This window comes from Pantherophis guttatus, chromosome 1, assembly GCF_059756535.1.
Source record: "Pantherophis guttatus breed Tessera chromosome 1, ASM5975653v1, whole genome shotgun sequence".
In the NCBI taxonomy this organism is placed as follows: domain Eukaryota; kingdom Metazoa; phylum Chordata; class Lepidosauria; order Squamata; family Colubridae; genus Pantherophis; species Pantherophis guttatus.
In genome coordinates, this window is record NC_142063.1 from 2,323,864 (window position 1) to 2,343,450 (window position 19,587).

The 19,587-nt window shown below is 46.0% G+C and overlaps 1 protein-coding gene across 1 annotated transcript; it reads left to right on the top strand.

Annotated features, from left to right (window-relative positions):
* The first annotated feature begins 3,313 nt into the window (after positions 1 to 3,313).
* On the top strand, positions 3,314 to 18,568 carry RAB11B (RAB11B, member RAS oncogene family). The gene is made up of 5 exons (XM_034404557.3): positions 3,314 to 3,687; positions 8,654 to 8,849; positions 9,462 to 9,655; positions 12,626 to 12,706; positions 14,783 to 18,568. Exons 1-5 carry the CDS (start codon positions 3,648 to 3,650, stop codon positions 14,926 to 14,928), a joined length of 657 nt encoding a protein of 218 aa, XP_034260448.1. The 5' UTR covers positions 3,314 to 3,647; the 3' UTR covers positions 14,929 to 18,568.
* The last annotated feature ends 1,019 nt before the right edge of the window (positions 18,569 to 19,587 follow it).

A 19,587-nucleotide genomic window follows, 5' to 3' on the forward strand; every position in this document is an offset into this window, starting at 1 on the left:
GAACTCTCAACTTTCCTCTTTCCGCTATGTATTCCAAATGGACAGTGATTAATATATGTGTATGTGTATATATATATATACATACACATATATTGCTCCTGGAAGCACGAACCTGAGAACACCAGCCTGAAGATGACGAATGAGACTTCGTCGAAACGTCACCAAGACACTTCCAATTTTATGCGGGAGAAAACCTGAATAACCAAAGACCTACATACAAACACCTGCAAAAACCTCAGAAAACATACATATATACATATATACATAAATACAGTGGCAATGCAATGGAATCGAATGGGATGGGATGGAATAGGAATAGGAATAGAATAGAATTTATTGTTTTATTTATTTATTTATTTATTGGTTCGATTTATATGCCGCCCTTCTCCGGAGACTCAGGGCGGCTTACAATGCGTTAAGCAATAGCCTTCATACTTTTGTATATACCTGCTTAGTAGGGCTTTTTGGCTCCCGCTAAGCGGTGTTCTTTTTTATACAAAGTCAGCTTATTGCCCCCACAATCTGGGTCCTCATTTTACCTACCTGGAAAGGATGGAAGGCTGAGTCCACCTTGAGCCTGGTGAGATTTGAACTTGCAGTAATTGCAGGCAGCTGGTGCTACTTAACAGCACTTTAGTCTGCTGCGCCACCAAGGCTCAGCAAGAATAGAATAGAATAGAATAGAATAGAATAGAATAGGAGAATGAAATGAATAGAACAGAACAGAATAGAATAGAATCTGGAAGGGACCCTGGAGGTCGTCTAGTCCAGCCCCCTGCTCAAGCAGAAAACCTATACCATTTTAGACAAATGACTGTTTAGTCTCTTCTTAAAAACATCCAGGTATGGACGCCTATGACTGTGATGGCGAACTTATGGTATGCATGCCAGAGGTCGCACGCAGAGCCCTCTCTGTGGGCACGTGTGTCATTGCAAGCTGCTCTTCTGGTTCGGCCAGCTGATCTTCACGTGTGCCGGAGCCCTGGAAACCTGAAGACCAGGTGGCTGCGCACTAGGTGCTGAAAAGATTCGCCATCACTGGCCTATGAATTCTGGTGGCAAATTGTTCCACTGGTTAATTGTCCTCAGTGTTAGGAAGTTTCTCCTTAATTCCAGGATGCTTCTCTCCTTGATTAGTTTCCATCCATTGTTCCTTGTCCTGCCTTCTGGTTCTTCAGATAATAATTTGACCCCCTCTTCTTTAGGGCAGCCCCTCAAATATTGAAATACTGCTATCATGTCACCCCTAATTCTTCTTTTCTCTAGCCAGACCCAAATCCTGCAGCTGTTCTTCATATGCTTTATTATACCTATATGTGTGTGTGTGTATCCGTATATATGTGTAGATAGATAGATGATTGATTCTATTTTATTCTATTCTGTTCTGTTCTGAAAATATCGAAACCACAAAGGAAGTAGACAAAAAAGCAAAAGGCACCCACTACAATTAGACTAAAAAGAAAGTAAAAAAAAGTTTTCTAGTGAAAGTATACATTCTTCCTTTTCTCCCCCTTCCATATCCACATCCGGTAGCCACCTTTAAATACTTAAACTTTGCACCAATTTTCTGTAACAGTTCCAGATGTTGGAATCTGAGATGCATCCAAGGGAGCCAATTCCAGCTTGAATGTGACTGATGTCCAGAGATCCGGATGGGATGGCCTCTGCCCTCACCCTGCTGGCGTTTCACAAAGACTGTTCAAAGTTACACTGGCACAGAAAAAAGTGACTTACAGCTGCTTTTCACACTTACAACTGTTGCAGCCTTCCCCTGGTCATGCCTTTTTGTCTCTGTCTCTCTTTTCTGTCTACCTGTCTGTCTGTCTATCATCTATTTATCTATCTATCTATCTATCTATCTATCTATCTATCTATCTATCTATCTATCTATCTATCTATCTCTACCATCTATCTGTCTATCTATCATATGTATATATTGATTTATTATTTATTTATTATTCATATTTCTATGCCGCCCACTCTCTGAGGACTGTGGGCGGCTTACACCAAAGACAGTCTACTAAATAGCATATTGCCCCCCAACAATCTGGGTCCTCATTTTACCCACCTCAGAAGGACGGAAGGCTGAGTCAACCTTGAGCCGGTGAGATTTGATCCGCTGATCTGCTGAACTAGCAGTCAGCTGAAGTAGCTGCAGTACTGCACTCTAACCACTGCACCACCTCAGCTCGATTTATCCATCCATTATTTATCTGTCATATTGATCTGTCTGTCCTATCTATCTGATCTATTTACCTATCATCTACCCACCCATCCATAATCTATCTATTGTGTCTATCTTATCTATCTCTGTCATGTCTAACTATCTGTCTTTCTATCTATCTCTATCATTTATTTATTTTTTTAAAATTTGATTTATATGCCGCCCTTCTCCGGAGACTCAAGGCGGCTTACAATGCGTTAAGCAATAGCCTTCATACTTTTGTATATTTTATACAAAGTCAGCTTATTGCCCCCACAAACTGGGTCCTCATTTCACCTACCTTAGAAAGGATGGAAGGCTGAGTCAACCTTGAGCCTGGTGAGATTCGGACTCGCAGTAATTGCAGGCAGCTGTGTTAATAACAGGGTGCATTAGACCACGTAGATCATGTCTGTCTATCTTGTCTATCTATCTTATCTATCTATATCATGTCTAATTATCTATCTTTCTATCTATCTTTATCATGTCTATCTATCTATGTCTATCTTATCTATCTCTATCGTCTAACTATGTCTTTCTATCTATCTCTATCATGTCTGTTTGTCTGCCTATCTATCTATCTTGTCTATCTTCTCTATCTATATCATGTCTATCTCTATCATCTGTCTGTTTATCTATCTATCTATCATCTATCTATCTATCTATCTATCTATCTATCTATCTTCTTATGTATATATTGATTTATCCATCCATCTATTATCTATCTGTCATATTGATCTGTCTGTCTGTCTGTCTCTGTCCATTATGTTACGCATATATTGATCTATTAATCCATTTATTATCTGTCGTCCACCCATCCATCATCTATCTGTCATCCATCTGTTATGTATATATTGATCTATCCATCCATCCATCCATCCATTATGTCTCTCCGTCTGTCCGTCGTCACTATCTATTATGTACTATCTATTGATCTAATCATCCACCTGTTATCTGTCAATCATCCATCCATCCATCCAGATCTCTCTCTTGAGGGGGCGGGCCCGCCTCCTTTTTGAACCTGCAGACGGCCAGAGGCCCCGCCCCCTCCACCCTCTCTCTCTCTCTCTCTCTCTCTCTCTCTCCTCCCACTCCCGCCTCGCGCCCTTTGCGGCCCGCCGATTGGTCCCCGCCGCGTCTCGCGCTGGCCGAGGACTGGCGGGCCCGCCGGGGCCTTGTCCCGCCTCCCGGGGCGCGAGCGCCGCCTCCGATAAGCGGAGCGGGCTGTCTCTCTCTCTCTCTCTCTCTCTCTCTCTCTCTCTCGCCTCGTCGGCGTCATCTCCGCGCCGGCCCCGCCCTTCGCCTGCCTGACGGGAGCGAGTGAGGGGAGTGAAATCCTGTCAGGCAGGGCTGGCGCGGATCGCTCCGGCTCGGCTCGGCCTGCCTTGGCTCGGCCTGCCTTCTCCTCCTCCTCCTCCTCGAGCGGGACGGGCCCAGCGCCGCCATGGGCACCCGCGACGACGAGTACGATTATCTCTTCAAAGGTGGGCCTGAGGCGGCGGGAAGGACGGAGCGAGGGGGGGAGGGAGGGAGGGGGAGGGGAGAAGACGACCCTCCTGAGGGTCTCCCCCGGGAACCCCTCCCCCGCCTCAGCTCAGGCCTCTCGGGGCCCCTTCAAAGAAATTGGGATGGGGGGGCCTGAAAGAAAGGGAGGCTTCCCCCTCAAAGACCCCGTTCCCCCCTCCCCATTTTGGGAGGAGGGGGCGTCCTTTCCCCCTCCCCCCCTTCGCAAGGGCCGGTTGGAAGCCCCCCCCTGCCCTTCTCCCCTCCCCCGCCGAAGGGTCTCCAGTGAAGCCCCCCCCCGCCGTGGCTCTTTCCAAGCAACCCCCAATCGCCCCCCCCTTATAAAAGAAACAAAAATAACGCAGAAAATGCCAGGAACGCCATTTCAAGGCAGCCCTGTTTAAAAATAAGGGTGGGGGGGTGGGGGAAGGGGTCGCTTCTTCCTTTGGGTTTTTGCCCCCAATGTGGATTTGGGGGTGGGGGGGGTGGGGATCAAACCCACCCAGGGTCTCTGGGGAAAAACGTGGTAATAATGAATCTGATGAAGAATTCATTGCTTTTATTCAATTTGTTAGCCACCCCTTCTGCCACCGGGGGGGGGGGGAATTAAAAGTGTCTCATTGTGTGGGTGGTTTTAGGGTCTTCAAAAAGGATAAAACTATGCCAATAATAATAATAATAATAATAATAATAATAATAATAATAACTACTACTAATAATTATAATAACAACTACTTTATTGTCATTGTACGTGTATACACAGTATACCCATATAACGAAATTCACTTAACACCCAAAGACCGGGTCCAACACACATAACAATCCCCAAACACACCCCCACCCACCACTATTCCCCACCCCTAAACCACCCAAACATCCACACAACAGACCAAGTTGTGTGGATGTTTGGCTGTATAGGCAGACCAATGCCTATAGGATTGGAATATAGTCCTGTAAAAAAAAGTTTACATTGTCAATCATTAACTGTTATTGTTGGATTTGAGAAGCCGATGGGGATGTTTAGGAGGGTCTTCCTTTGGGTTTTGGCCTGACCGGACGGGGGATCAAAGAACCCACCAGGGAATCAATCGGTGGGAAGGTGAATCCAATGAATTACTATTTTATTTTATGCAATGTAATAGCTGCCCATTTGGCCACAGGGTAAAGTTTGTAATTCTGGGCGGTTTACGATATTGGAAAAAAAAAAAAACTATACTAAAGGCATATATAATTCGAATAAAAGAGTGTAAAAAGTATACATTGTTAGTAATTAGTGTTGCTGAATTTGAGAAGCCGATGGGGATGCTTAGGAGGGTCTTCCTTTGGGTTTTGGCCCGAAGGGTGAGGGTCAAACCCGCCGGGGAATCGGTGGCAAGATGAATCTAATGAAATTATTTATTTTGTTAAATTTGTTAGCCGCTCATCTTGCCACAGGATGACTAATAACTAACTCTCTAACTGTGGGTGGTTCAAAAGGATAAAACTATATAACATGCATATATAATTTGAATAAAAGAGTGTAAAAAGTATAAATTGTTAGTAATGATTAGTGCTATTGGATTTGAGAAGCCGATGGGTGGCCTTCTGAATCTGAATAGATGTTTAGGAGGTTTTTCTTTTGGGTTTTGGCCTGTCAGTCGGGGGTCAAACCTGCCCACGATCGCTGGGAATCGGTGGCAATAATGAATGTAATGAATTATTTAAAAAAAAAATTTGTTAGCCATCCATCTTGCCACAGGGTAAAATAACTCTGTAATTCTGGGCGTCTTAGGGTGTTCAAAAGAATAAAACTATGGAACATGCATTCATAATTTGAATAAAATATTGTCAAAAGTATCAATTGTTAACAATTATTAGTAGTGTCCCAAAGGTGCTTTTTCAAGAGGCAACTGGACTTTCTGGTTTTTCTTTGGAGATGTTTCGCTTCTCATCAGCTGAAGAAGCTTCTTGGATGGGAAGCAAAACGTCTTCAAAGAGAAAACCAGAAAGTCCAGTTGCCTCCTGAAAAAGCACCTTTGGGACAACCAGGACCTGGATGGCTGACAATCTCCGTAGGCAATTATTAGTATTATTACATTTCAGAAGATGGGTGGGTGGTCTTCTGAATGGACTTCTGGGTGGGGGGTTGCGCCTACTGTGCTCCCTTCAGGTGAAGGGGAAACCCAGCTCTGTCAATCCTCCTTTTAATGTTTAATGTTCTGTGTGCCGAATGTTTTGTAATGTTCGGTTGGTGTTATATGGCTATTTTATGATGTTGGAAGTCAATCAGAGGGGCTTGATAGGGAGATGGGCGGCCTATAAATTTAATAATAATACTGGGCAACCCTCTTCTTTAATCAGTGGAAGGACTTGCTTCCAGAATTGGTGAGTTTTCTTCACCTTTAAGAAAAGACTGGATGGCTGTTTGTCTAGAATGGTCTCGGGCTTGGACTAGAAGATCTCCAAGGTCCCTTCCAACCCTTCTTCTTCTGTATTCTTTCAGGAGTGTCTTCTCTGTCAAAAATGGGATGGACGCTTTCTGTAGGTCTTTGTTGTCCCCTTGCTTTCTTGGCTCTGTGTGTGTGTGTGTGTGTCCGTATGTCCCATGATGTGTAACAGAACAGAGCCATTGATAAGCTTATGTGATGCTCACACTAGAGCTGGCTGGGCTTAAAAGAGGGGGTGGGAGATTGTCAGATTATTTCCTGTGAGTGTATTTGGGGGTCTAGAGATTCAGAGGCTACCAGCATTGGGGTGCAGTAATAATCCAATCACATTTGAGTTGAGAGGGCCTTGGTGCTCTCTGAGCTTGCTTGCTTTCTTTTGGACGTTTTATTACTGTAACTAGATCTAATGAACTAATGAAACATCTGCAAGAAAACAAGCACCAAGGACCCCTCATTTTAACCCTGAGCTGCAAATATTCTCCCTTATTGGTACATTTGAGTTGCAATTAGCATCATGGAGCTGGACTGTCAGTCAGCTGATGCTGACCTAGAGAATAGATGGATCTCAGTCTCCAAATATAAGCTGTAGTTCTCTAACTTTGTTAGCATGAAGAGGTAACTTAAGCTAGTAATGAAATTCAGCAAATAAAAAAACAGACAAACACTCCTATAGCCCCAATATCAGGTGACCGTGGAGTCCAGTGTTTTAGGTATGTTTGCTGATTCCTGTGAAAGTGGTCCACAATTGAAGAGCAGCCCACTCCCGTGTCTCAAAGTTGCTGTTTTCTTAAAAAAGGCAACTGGACTGTTTTTTTCCTTGAGGAAGAAGAAGAAAGAAATGTTTCGCTTCTCATCCAAGAAACTTCATCAGTTCTTATTGGATGTTGCTGCTGATGGATGTTGCTGCTTCCTTCTCTTTAGGGCTATCTATTTGTTGAAGTTGTGGAAAGTCACTGTAGAAAGCAAGTGACTACGCAGGTGACCCTGAGGACACAGCTAAACCTCCAAGTGCCTCAAGGACCCTCTAAAAGGATGCAAATGACCAGCTGTCTGCAAGGAGTATAAATCCTTCCATTCCCCACCATCCAATCAGAGCTGAAGAAGCTCCTTGGAGGAGAAGCAAAATGTCTTCAAAGAAAAAAACCCAGAAAGTCCAGTTGCCCCTTGAAAAAAAGCATCTTTGCGACAACCATGACCCAGATGAGAATCTCTAGAGACTGGCAGAAAGCAAATAGAATGTGAGAATGGGCACAGAAAGTAACAGTTGGAAACTAAAGGGAAATCAAAACTCAGAGAAGATGAATCTTTTTACCCGCTAAGTTAATAAGTGGACGCAGGAAGCATAATTGTATGCTAAGCTGGGATTTCTGTACAGACTGTTGCCAGTGTAATGCAAGGAGTATTAGTGGTTAGTGGGCTAGTGGTTAAAGCACCAAGCTACGGTAAAAACTAGGAGATAGCGAGTTCTAGTTCTGCTTTTGCCATGAAAGCCGGCTGGGTGATTTTGGGCCAGTTGCTGTCTCTCGGCCCAACCCATCTCACAGGGTTGTAGGTTTGGGGAAAAGAAGAGGAGGAAGAAGTATTTGGTATGTTCTCCGTCGTTATTTATGAAAATAATAAAAGGTGATAAGTTTTTTAAAAACATTTGCATTGGACATAGCCATTGATGCTTATGCTTAAGTTGAGGAAGTTTTCTACTCCCAAGTATTTATTTTTGTTTAAATATCTTTAGCATTTTAATTCTGCCTGCGTGTTTCATGGATGAAAGCATTGTTTAGGTTTTCACTGTTGTTAGACTATTCTGTTCAGAAACTTCTAAGAGTTTCTGTTATCTTCATAGTCCAGATAAAGTGACTTTTGAAATCGTAGATATCATACATTGTGGTCTGTGGCCTTTAGACTTGAACAGTCTAACTGTTCTTACCAGATCTCCCAACATACCAAGTAGCACAAAAATCTGGTATCGGGAGGCAAATGCATAAGGTAGCTCTAAGAATACTGTTACATTAGAAATTAGCTTCCCTTACAGTTTTCATTGACAGAACTAGTCTAAGTGCGTGGAAGCATCTAGTAACTTCAGGAAATCTTTACAAAAAGGGTAAACAAGGTTGGATCTGATTAGTATTTGGATGGGAGACCACCAAAAATGCAGAGTGATGGAAAGTTGGAAGTATCCTGGAAAAAGGCAGCCACAAATCACTTCTGTACTGGGCCCAAGAACAGAAAATGGAATCTCCTGGAAGTCCCTAGTAATTGAGCTTGACTGAAGGAAATTTGGGATGGCCCGGAGGAGAAGTGGAATAGAAAAGGTAGCAATCAGCCATTGAAAGTGATAGGAGGGAGCAGAAAAGCAGGACAATCAACCACAGTTTGAAGGCTTCCTCTTAACCACACTGTCCTTTTGTGTGTAATTTGCCAATGGTGCCTTTTGCCCTCGCTCCCTTCCTTTCTGCCTTCCTCACATTTCCAGGTGATGAATGAATGAATACTGATGGAATGTTGTCTTTTCCTGCCCTGGCAGTGGTGCTGATTGGAGACTCCGGTGTGGGGAAGAGTAACCTCTTATCCCGTTTCACACGGAATGAATTCAACCTGGAGAGCAAAAGCACCATTGGAGTGGAGTTTGCCACCAGAAGCATCCAGGTGGATGGGAAGACGATAAAGGCCCAGATCTGGGATACGGCAGGCCAGGAGCGCTATCGTGCCATCACCTCTGCGTAAGGCTTGAAAGGCAGCTTGGGGGGGTGGGCGCGGCTAGTAGGTGGCTAACAGGAGTGGGTGGGTGGGGTGTTAAGATCATTCATGGAAATTTAGGGTTCCCTTATGGTTGTACATCGAGGATGTACAACCATAAGGGAACCCTAAATTTCCATTGCTGAACTGAAACAGTTGTTAAGTGAATCACCGCAGTTCAGTTAGTAACACGGCTGTTAAGGGTATCTGGCTTCCCCATGGACCTTGCATGCCAGAAAGTCACAAAAAGTGAACGCATTACCCTGGGAAACTGCCACTGTCATAAACCCATGCCACTTTCCAAGCATTTGGATTTTGATAATGTGACCTTGGGGATGCTCCAATGGTCGTAAGTGTGAAAACTAGTCATAAGTCACTTTTTTCCTGCGCCGTTGTAACTTTGAACTGTCCCTAAACAAAGGGTTGTAAGTGGAGGATTATCTGGACATTCTCTTACAAGATTTTAGGATGCCCATTTGGTGAATACTCTTGGCTACAAGATTGTAAACGGGCCACTTGGCAGTTCGTGCTATGGTCAAGAGATTGTGATAGTGTTTGGCTTTCAGTTTGCGTAATACTCTTTAAAATAATTTCAGCTACTACCGTGGTGCCGTCGGGGCCCTTCTGGTTTATGACATTGCCAAGCACCTGACCTACGAGAACGTGGAGCGTTGGCTGAAGGAGCTGCGGGATCACGCAGACAATAACATTGTCATCATGTTAGTGGGGAACAAGAGCGACCTGCGCCACCTGAGAGCTGTGCCGACGGATGAGGCCCGTGCTTTCGCAGGTTTGGCCCGTTGGCTTCTTTTAGCAATTTAACATTTTTGTACAAAATACGCAAAATACAAAATACGAAAGTAAATAGGAAAGCAATGCGGGGGAAGAGGGGGAAAGAAAAGTGAGGAAGGGTTGGAAAAAAGAAAAAGGAACAAACATTGACTTCCAACTCTCTGTTGCAGTAAAATAAGGCATTAACATCAAACCACAACTTTTTGGTTTTCCGTAATAATATGAACAAGCCATTTCTATAAAGATCTATCTATCGGTGAAACCCAGATCAAAGTTTCATTGTTTTCCATCTCAAGCACAAAGTTCAGAAGCAGTCTGGTCTCCATGTGGAAACAAAAGCACTTATATTCTTTTCCTTAATCAAAATACTCAATTTTGCCATTTCAGCCAACTCCCATCAACTCCTGCAATCATTCGCCCATGGTGGGAATCGAAGTCTTCTTCCATTTTGGGGCATACAATAGTCTTGCTGCTGTCAACATATATAATGTCAAAGCAGAACAGGTTGCTCTCTAAAAACGTGCTCTTATTTTCACATTTGGTGGACATGTAAAAAGGTTAAAGGGTTTTGGATAAAAATTTGGTGGATTTTACAAAATATTCTTAAAAAGAGGTTGAAATTTAAACCACAGCTGTTTCTGCTGGGTATAGTTACGGATTGTACAGTTATAGAGACTAAATTGATTTTGAACTTAATAACTGCAGCAAGACTGTTGGTGGCACAATATTGGAAGAAGCAAGATTTACCTACAATCCAAGAGTGGACAATGAAAGTTACAAACCTAGCGGAAATGGCAAAAATTTCAGCGTACTTGAAGGATCATTCAAATGAAAGATATTTAAGAGACTGGAGAAGATGGATAGATTATATTCAAAATAAATATCAGAATAAGAAATTGCAGATAGGTTATGAATGATTATATAGATATTTGGTGTGTCTTTAAGTAATTAAGCTAGGCGGGTAATTAGGGAATTGGAACAAGAGATGTGGAATGTTATAATTTTTTAGACTAGGATTGATTATGATTGTTGAAGGTTATACCCTGTAATTTGTTCTGGGAAGAGGAGGGGGGGAAGGGGGAGGTTGGGGAAGGGAAGGGGGGGGGGTTTATGTAAACTTTTTGTAAAACTTTTCAATAAAAAAACAAACAAACTCCTGCAATCATTCGCCCATGGTGGGAATCGAAGTCTTCTTCCATTTTGTGGCATACAATAGTTTTGCTGCTGTCAACATATATAATGTCAAAGCAGAACAGGTTGCTCTCTAAAAACGTGCTCAGAGATTTTTTGAAATCTCAGGAAGGAAAAAAAACAACAATCCACACCTTGCATGCCTTACAAAAGCTTTGTGCAAATTGCTGCAGCATTGCAGGGATTTTGAAGCATCCAAAGTGCATTTGCTGCAGTAAAGTCTAGAACAGTGATGGCTAACCTTTTTGCCGTGGTGTGCCAAAACCAGGAGGAGTGCGGGGGGGGCGCACGTGCATGCCCACACCCATAATTCAATGTACTCCGCCCCCCTGTGCATGCATCTGCGACCCCCCCCCAGACTCCAGAGGCGAGGGCAAAAATGGACTTCCCCACGCCCCCGGAAACCCTCCAGAGGCCGGAAATAGCCCATTTCCTGACTTTCGGTGGGATTGGAAGGCCCGTTTTTCACTCTCCCCAGGCTCCAGAGGCTTTCTAGGAGCCTGGGGAGGGCAAAAATGGCCTCCCCCCCCCGGAGGCCCTCCAGAGGCCGAAAACAGCCCATTTCCAAACTTCCAGTGTGCCCAGAAGTCCCGAAAATCAGCTGGCCAGGAGCTCTGATTTCATGAAAATCAGTGCACTGGAGCTGAGCTAGGGCAATGCTCAGGTGCCCACAGATATGGCTCCGTGTGCCACCGGTTCGCCTTCGCGGGTCTAGAATAAGAATATGTCCCTAGCAAGAGAACTCTCAGGAACGATAGCATCCACTGTTCAGGAACGACTGCACCCTGCTGCCCCTGGAAAACCAGGGAATTCCCCAAGCATCCTTTGGCCCATTGCTGCATTCTGGACCAGCTGTAGCTTCCAAGTGGTCTCCGAGGGCAGCCCCATGTACAATGCATTGTAACAGTCCACATGCACAAGGCAACTAAACTACAAATGATCATGAGAAGAGACTCTAAGCAGGAAGTTGGAAACGCCAAAGGCTCTTGAGCATAAACAAAATACTGTGTTGAACTTGCCGAGCCTTAATATATCTTAGAATAAGTACGTTTTTGTGTTGACCCTTCCAGGAGGCAGCATCACACTCTGCAATCCTTCAAAGTTACAATGGCCACTATGGGACAAAGTGGGTTAGACACTCTTGCCTCAAATTCAGCCTCGATCTTTATGCCATGGTGGTTGAGACTTATTATAATTGTAGTTTAAGTGATGAATCCGGGGGCAGAGTGTGGAAAGCTGATTGAACGTCACTGTGTCAAATCGCACTGAGCCCCATGGGCTAAAATGGGGGTGGGTTTTGTGGGTTTTTCTGCTGTAAGATTTTAAAACATTACAGGCCACCTGGAGTCACCTCTGTGTGAGTTGGGCAGCCAGGTTTAATAAATAAAACGCTTCTCGTGTTCCAGTTTGACTTGAACAAATTTTGATTCTTCTTCGCTTTAGTTAGCAAAACTAAGCCAGTTTGAAAACATGATGAAACTTTGTTCTTCACAATCAAAGCTAGCTACAAACATCAACTCTTCTTTGTTTAAAACTGAAGAAATAGAACTGTCTGGTCCTCTCCTGGATTGGAAGAGAGGCATCAGACTAGGTGCTAAACCCAGCTGGTCATGCTGGTTATGTATAATCCAGACTAGAATTAATTTTCCCTTCAGTTAACTAATCTTTTAGGGGAAAATCCTGTTAACCATTAAACCAGCCTTCCCCAGTTTGAGTGCTCTATGCACAAAGTAGCCATTAAGGTTGAAATGATATTTTAACTCTTTTCGTCTTGCAGAAAAAAACAATCTCTCGTTCATTGAAACTTCAGCACTTGACTCAACAAATGTAGAAGAAGCCTTCAAGAACATCCTTACAGGTAAAGGAACCCAAACTCTCCTCTGCCCTTCAGGTGCGGCCGCTGTCCCGCTTGGGTACCAGAGTTTGAATTTGGTGATTGTATATTGTGGTTCCTGTCACTCATCTCCATCTGGCAAAGGCCTAATTGATTGACAGGGAAGGAATTGAGTGGCGGTTTGTAGGGTGGGCTTGTTGGAATGAGGTCTTCTCAAGAAGGTGCTGCCCGATTGAGACTTGAATGGCATCCAGGCCTAGAGTGTGCTTCTTGCCAAGTTTAGCCTCATTACATCTTGTTTACAATGTTCTCTCTTCCGTTGGATAAAATACGATTTGCGCAAATGTTTAGGATCAGCTCCCGGTCCAACTAAATGGCAAATAGAAAACTAGATACTGAAGGATAGAGTTGATTTGCTATACTAGATTTTCAAAAACCAAATTAACCCTCCATTTAGTATAATGGGAGAAAGAGGAGAACTTGTCTTAAATCCAAATGGAACATCAAGCATGTGTTAAGTGGAGAATGATTCTTAACATTTGATTGACTTATGACAGATTGTTTAGTGACTGTTCAACATTAAGAGCCATGGTGGCATAGTGGTTAGAATGCAATATTGCAGGGTGACTCTGCCCACAGCCAGGAGTTTGATCCTGACCGGCTCCAGGTTGACTCAGCTTTCTATCCTTCTGAAGTCGCTAAATGAGCCAAATTGTTGGGGGCCAGAGGCTGACTCTGTAAGCTGCTTAGAGCGGGCTATAAAGCACCGTGAAGCGGTACGTAGGTCTAAGTGCTATTGACTTATAGCTGGACCTTGTTCTTATTGCCGTTGCAGCTTCCCTCTGGTCATGTAATTGTAGTTCAAGTGGCACCTGTCATGGGGGGGGGCAGAGAGTTGGCAATGTTGGGGACCTTCCGTAGCAGCCCCGGTTTCTTGGGAAAATTAATGGTCCACCCCTGGAGTAGGGGGAGAGTGGTGCCTTGGGTTACTGCTGCTTTCTATACACAGCTGTTGAGGCAGGTGTGGGAACCACTCACAGGAAAGTAGAGTCAGTATCTGAAACCAGTTCCATCCTCCTGCTCCTCAGCCTTAATCCCAGGGAACCAGATGCTTAGGGCCCCTGGCTTCCACATTTTGTTGGGTGGGCCCAGATGGTGGCGCTGCCCTCTCAGGAGGAAACTCCCCTTGGGAGCACCAAACCCAGGGCAGGGAAGCAGGGTGGCAGTCGGTATCCAAGAAGCCTGAGTGGCTTTCAGAGGCGGCTGCGCTGGAGGTAAACACCTGTGAGATCCTGTGGTTGAAGCCGTGGACTCCAGGGAGCCAAGAGCTTTGTGCTACGGCAACATCCCTGCTCATGCTGCTTGACTCCGTTGCAGTGTTGGCAGTGCGATCCCTGAGGCCCATCATCCTTGAAGGCGTCAACCTGCCCTCATGTGGCCTCCAGTCTAGTAGCCTAAGAGTGGGGGGGCCACCTTAGCAACAGTGAACCTAACCCTGGTTTTTTTGCAGTTTGGGTTCTTCCTGCTTAGGGTCTCTTTGTTTTGACCCAGCTCCCAAACACAACAAGCCCTCTATGATTCCTTTATTAGGAGCACCAGCAGCCCCGGCAGAAAGTCTGTCTCTCTGATAGCAGGCTAACAAGTCCTTCCGGCAGGGAGATGAATAGTTGTCTGCCACACCTATTCATCTCCGGCCCCTGCCTTTTATCCCCAGAGCTAGGGTGGGGCTTTATTAGCAGCGGTAGCTCTTCTGTCCTAAGGACCGGCCCATAGATTTCCGCTGCTCTCCTCTCCTCTGCCTTCTGTGCATCCGCACGTCAGGCACTGGACCCAGCTGTTCCTCCTCTTCCTCATCCTCCACCTCCAGACCTCTGGGGGCTGAACCAGGAGCACAACTCGGGTGACTGGGTCACAGCAAATGCTGAGCAGGTGATTAAATCTCGCAGCATGCTGGATCCAACCGTATATTTCCGTAACCCGGGATCGTGTCATCCCAGCCTGCATGTTATGGGGTGGGTCACCCTCACCGTGGCGTCTTCACCAATTGCTTATGGGCCCATAAGAATTCTGTGTCCTCATCAGAGTCACTCTCCTTTGCAGAAATTTATCGCATCGTGTCCCAGAAACAGATCGCAGACCGGTCTGCCCACGACGAGTCTCCGGGAAACAACGTGGTGGACATCAGCGTGCCTCCCACCACCGACGGACAGAAATCCAATAAACTCCAGTGCTGCCAGAACCTGTGACCTCCCTCGGCCGCTGCCCGTCCTCCTCCTCCTCGGTCTGTTCTTCAGCCGGAGACGCGTGCGCATTTCCTCGGTCCTTGCCCTTTGCTGACCCCCCTTTCCTCCCTTCCGTTTTAGAGCATTCTCAAAAGAGGGCTAACCTCCCCTTCCCTGTGACTGGTGATGAATGTAATGCTGGGGGGAGGTGGGAGGGGGGCTGTCTTTGAAATCCCACCACGAGCCAGGAAATGTTCTCTTGTGTGTGCGTGCTCGCTCGTGTGGGCCTCATTTAGAAGAACGGAAAGGATGGGTGCTTGAGGGCAAGAGAGCGTTTTCGTTGTTTTTTTGTCGCCATTCAGGCTGCTTGGCAGGCACAGAAGAACTCTTAAATCAAGGAGAATCCACTCTTTTCTGGCTTCTCAGAAAAGATCGCCTTGGCGGGCGGTTTTCTGTCCTGTGGGCGTGTACGCTGCACACTCACACCTGGAAACGCATCGATGGCTCCGTGACTCGTTCGCCTTCCTCTCTCGGGTCTCAAGTGCAAGTGGCTTTTGGGAGCATAGCTTTCCTCGTTTTATTTGCTCTCAGACCAGCCCACTTCTTTCTCTTGGATCTCTCCCCCTTGCCCCCCCATCCCTGCTTTCAGTTTGGGACAATGAAGTCTGTCTGTGCGCAGTGATCTCGGCCTTCTCCCGAGCCACCACCGGAGCTGCGCGCACGTCCTGAGAACCAGCTTGGAGAAGTCACTCTGGCATGACACTAACAAAATTTAATATATAAAGTACCAGCCGAAGGCTTTCCGGATCCCCTTTTTTTTACTATAGGAATGCTTCCTCATGTATCTCTGAGATTCCATGCCTGCATGTCGCTTTCTTCCCCAGGTAGTCCCTCCCCTCCCCTCCTGTTCCCCTCCCCCTCCCCTTCAGATTGAGTGTGAAGCAATATTTTTCATGCCATGTACATAACTTGCACTGGTAAGGTTGTTCAAGGGAATAGTTTTAGAGAATCAGATACTTGATAGCTCCTTTTCTTCTGTTTTGTAACAGTTTGAGCATCTTGGAGTTTGTATTATCTCCTTTTAGGTCACTTGCGGTTTATTTCTTATCTTAATATGCAGGCCTCTCTATTCACTCCTCCCTCCCTCCCTCCCTCCATCCATCTATTTTACCTTCTCTCTCCTCTTATTCCCTTGAGGATTTAGGTTCGTCCCCCCACCCAGATACATCTGGTGCACTGAAAATCTAACATTGGGCAAGGTAAAAACATTGTGTACCCCTAATTATAATATTTGCTGGCAAAGCATCATTTGCAAGAAAGGATCTTGATTCCACCGAACCTGATTCCGCTAATTTTTTTTTTTAAAAAAAAATTTGCTGTTCAGCTTTTGAAGGGAGGATGAAAACAGCTGATGGAGCTGGGATTTCTAAATAATCACAGCAGCCTCTGGCCAAGAGGCAGTTATTGCTGGGGAGGTAGCCGCACTGTGCATGTGTTTTGCCAGCAGAATTTTGGTCTTGCCCCATTTATTTGGGGCATATTCATGAGAACAGGACAGCTGCCATTAGCTTCTTTTTTCCTGGTTGGACAAAAGTTACTTTGGAGGGTAATTTCGACACTCCTCTGACTCCCTTGCCTAGATCTCAAACGGCACATATATATATATATATTTTTTGCCAGTTAACAAATTTTTTAAAAGGCCCATTTTGCAGCTGGAATGTTTTAACCTCTGATCTATTGAGAAAAGCCCTTTAAGGGAAGCCTGGGAAGGAAGGAAGGAAGCTGTTGTTCCCCTGCCAGCTGATCTCCGGAATGGAGTTGGCCTTTCCCTGGGCTTGGCAGCCTGCTTTCCGAGTGGGGTTTGCTGAGTCAGAAGGCATGCAGGAAAACAAGAGCATTTCTTTTGGAGCCTGGCCATTTTATCCCTCTTCGGATGCCGAAGGGATGCTGCCGTCTGCCCCAAAGCCACAAAAATCGACGTCACCGTGGCTCGGAGAGGCGGTTTGTTTTGATGGAAGTTCTGGCTGCTCGGGCCTCCTTCCTTATTTCGGTTATTTCTGAACCGTTTTGTGTTTTTTGGGAAGCGTTGCATGCGAGGCGCTTCTGGCTGGCGCCGGTTGCTGTCGTCTCGGTGGCCTTTTTTCTGTCACATCCGCACGTTCTGAGGCATTTCCTCTGATTTACGGCAGTCCAGGGTGCAGATTCAGCTGTTACATAACCAGCGGAGCAAATTTAGTTCCCTGGGAATAAGCAAACAGCCACCCACGTTACAGGCGGCGGGGGGTGGGGGGGTCGGTTTGGATCTCCTCTTCCAGGCTGTATTTGGATGGGTAGCTGCCCAGCATGGCCTTCCTTCAAGTGATCCTGGCAGGCTCAGTTGGTCTACTCATTATAGGACCTGAATCTCCTTTCCCGTGTTGGACCCCAGACCCTGAAAAATTGTCCTAGTAAATCAAATCTCCGTCAAAATTTAAAGGCTGTCCTGTTTCTCGGACCCTCTGCTCCCCCTTAAATTGCACCCAAATCTAGCTTTGGAAAGAGCGGCCGGATTCCTCCCTTCCCAGTCAATCTGAAATGACACTCCCGCCCCCTTTCGTTTTTGGTCTTTGGTTCTGGAGGCATTTCTCTCAAAAGGAACCGAGGAATAATTTCATGGAAAGGAAAAAAAAAAACAAAAACCCAGCTTCTGTAAGGATGAAGGGAGGGAGGGAAGCAGAACAGGAAGTGTTGGAAGAAATGCCCCCCTCCCCAATTTGTAGAACCTCAAGCAGTCCTTGCGAGGTGGGCAAGTTATCAGTCCATACACTTATGTGTTTACGTTCGAAATAACAGCTCTGGACAGCAGCCTAACTATGTGGAGCAGGAGGAACATGGACGCCTCCAATTCTCTTTTGTTGCTCCTTAGCCTTGGCCCAAGTTGGCTCTTCTTCTCTGCTCCTCGCTTCTTTGACTTGCTGTTGCCCCTCCTGCTGCTGGCACCCTAGGGGCTGAAGACCCTTGGGGCCAAGGAAGAGGAGAAGAAACCTGGGCAGGGCTGAACGTCCAGGCCCCGTTCCCCTCCTGTGCATGGATGGCCTGCTCCCCCACCCCACCCCCTCACCTCCCTTGGCTGCCTTGCAAGCGAGGAACGTTGCTATAAGGATCTTTGGCACTTGGCAACGGGGAGACCAAACCCCTTTGAGGCATCTCTGCCTTCAGCAGCACCCAAGCTTAGAGAGAGAGAGGTTTCTCCTTCTCCCTCTCTGGGAAAAACCACAACCTTTAGACAAGGGGTCTAAAGAAGGACAGTGTGGCCGTTCTGGCTTGGGGCGTGACACATGGGCTCTGCCTCTCTCTCTCTCTGTCCCCACCTGAAAAACACCGGGGCTTGGAATCAACCACCGAGTGCTGGCGAAACTCTGGCAAGGATATGAAATTTCTTCCCTCGCCTGGTTTTGAAGCCTCCTGGGGCCTGTTGAATCTCCGGAAGTGGTCGGGGGACGGAGGAGTCCGAGGGATGTTGTGTTTGTATGTGGCTTTTTTTTTTCTCCCCCCCCCCTGCCCCCCAACTTTCATGGCTTCCTGCAGATTCTTTGTTAAGTGCAATTCCCCTTGTAAATAACCCCCCTCGGATTTTGTGCATGGTTATTCTGTATTGTGGATATATAAAGATTGCCAAACCAAATAGCCTCGGTGCGTGCCGTTTTTTTGTTTTCCTGAGAAACAGGTCCTTGCGCCTGGGTACACTTTCAGCTGGGGTGGGAGGGAGGGAGGGAGAAGAAAAGCAGGTTAGATTCCTGAAAAAGAAATCTCATCCAAGCTTTTTTCTTTTGGTTTTCGATGAGCACGGGGGGGGGGGGGGAGTTCTGTTTAAGCCTAAACTGTGCTTAACACTGGCAGATTAAAAAAAAAAAAATACCCAAACCACATTATGCCTTGGCATGTTGTATGAACTGGACAGTCACCTCACATCCGTGCGTTGTATAGTTTGTTTTCAGTTGGCATACTACGCTAAGGTATCTGTTGTAGTTTGTGAGCCGTGATTAATGGTTGGCAGGCCCTGTAGGCTCTTTCCGTTCCCTTTCAAGGAGGGGGGAGGGGGGGCTTCAGTTTGGATGCTGCTGCCTGACGCTCTGTGGAGCTGATGGTATCCGTGGGAGGGCAGTCAGTACAGTAACTATGATTTGCATGGCTTGGGCCACCATTTGCTCTCACCGTGGCCATAAAGTTCTGGTTCATATCCTTAAGAGGTCCTAAATGAACCCCTTTCCCCTACATAGTTGACTTCGTTAATTTAGCTAAGCCAGCCACTGAGGCTTTTCCAGGCTTCAGAGCCAGCCCTGGGGGTTTGGGCTTAATACCCCCCAAACATCCATATTGAGCCTAGTCTCTGCAATCAGTTTGTGGGTCAACTGTGCAAATCTTGGGAAGTCGGGATAAATAATTCAGTCGGGGATCAATGTGTTGTTTGAACTGTTTTTGGCCAGGAGGGTCCTTCATTGACTCAGAATGTGGAGAGGTCCCTTGAGGCCATGTAGTCCAACTCTCCTCTGTGGGTGAAAAGAACCGTGACCAACAGCAGCTTAGCCCTGCACACGGCTGTATTTGAAGAAAGGAAGTCCAACCGATCGCCTCTCCGGAGCCTGCTCTTAAAAATCCAGATGTTTCGGTTGCTTCTGGCTTTGCGTTGTGTTGCAGCTTCAC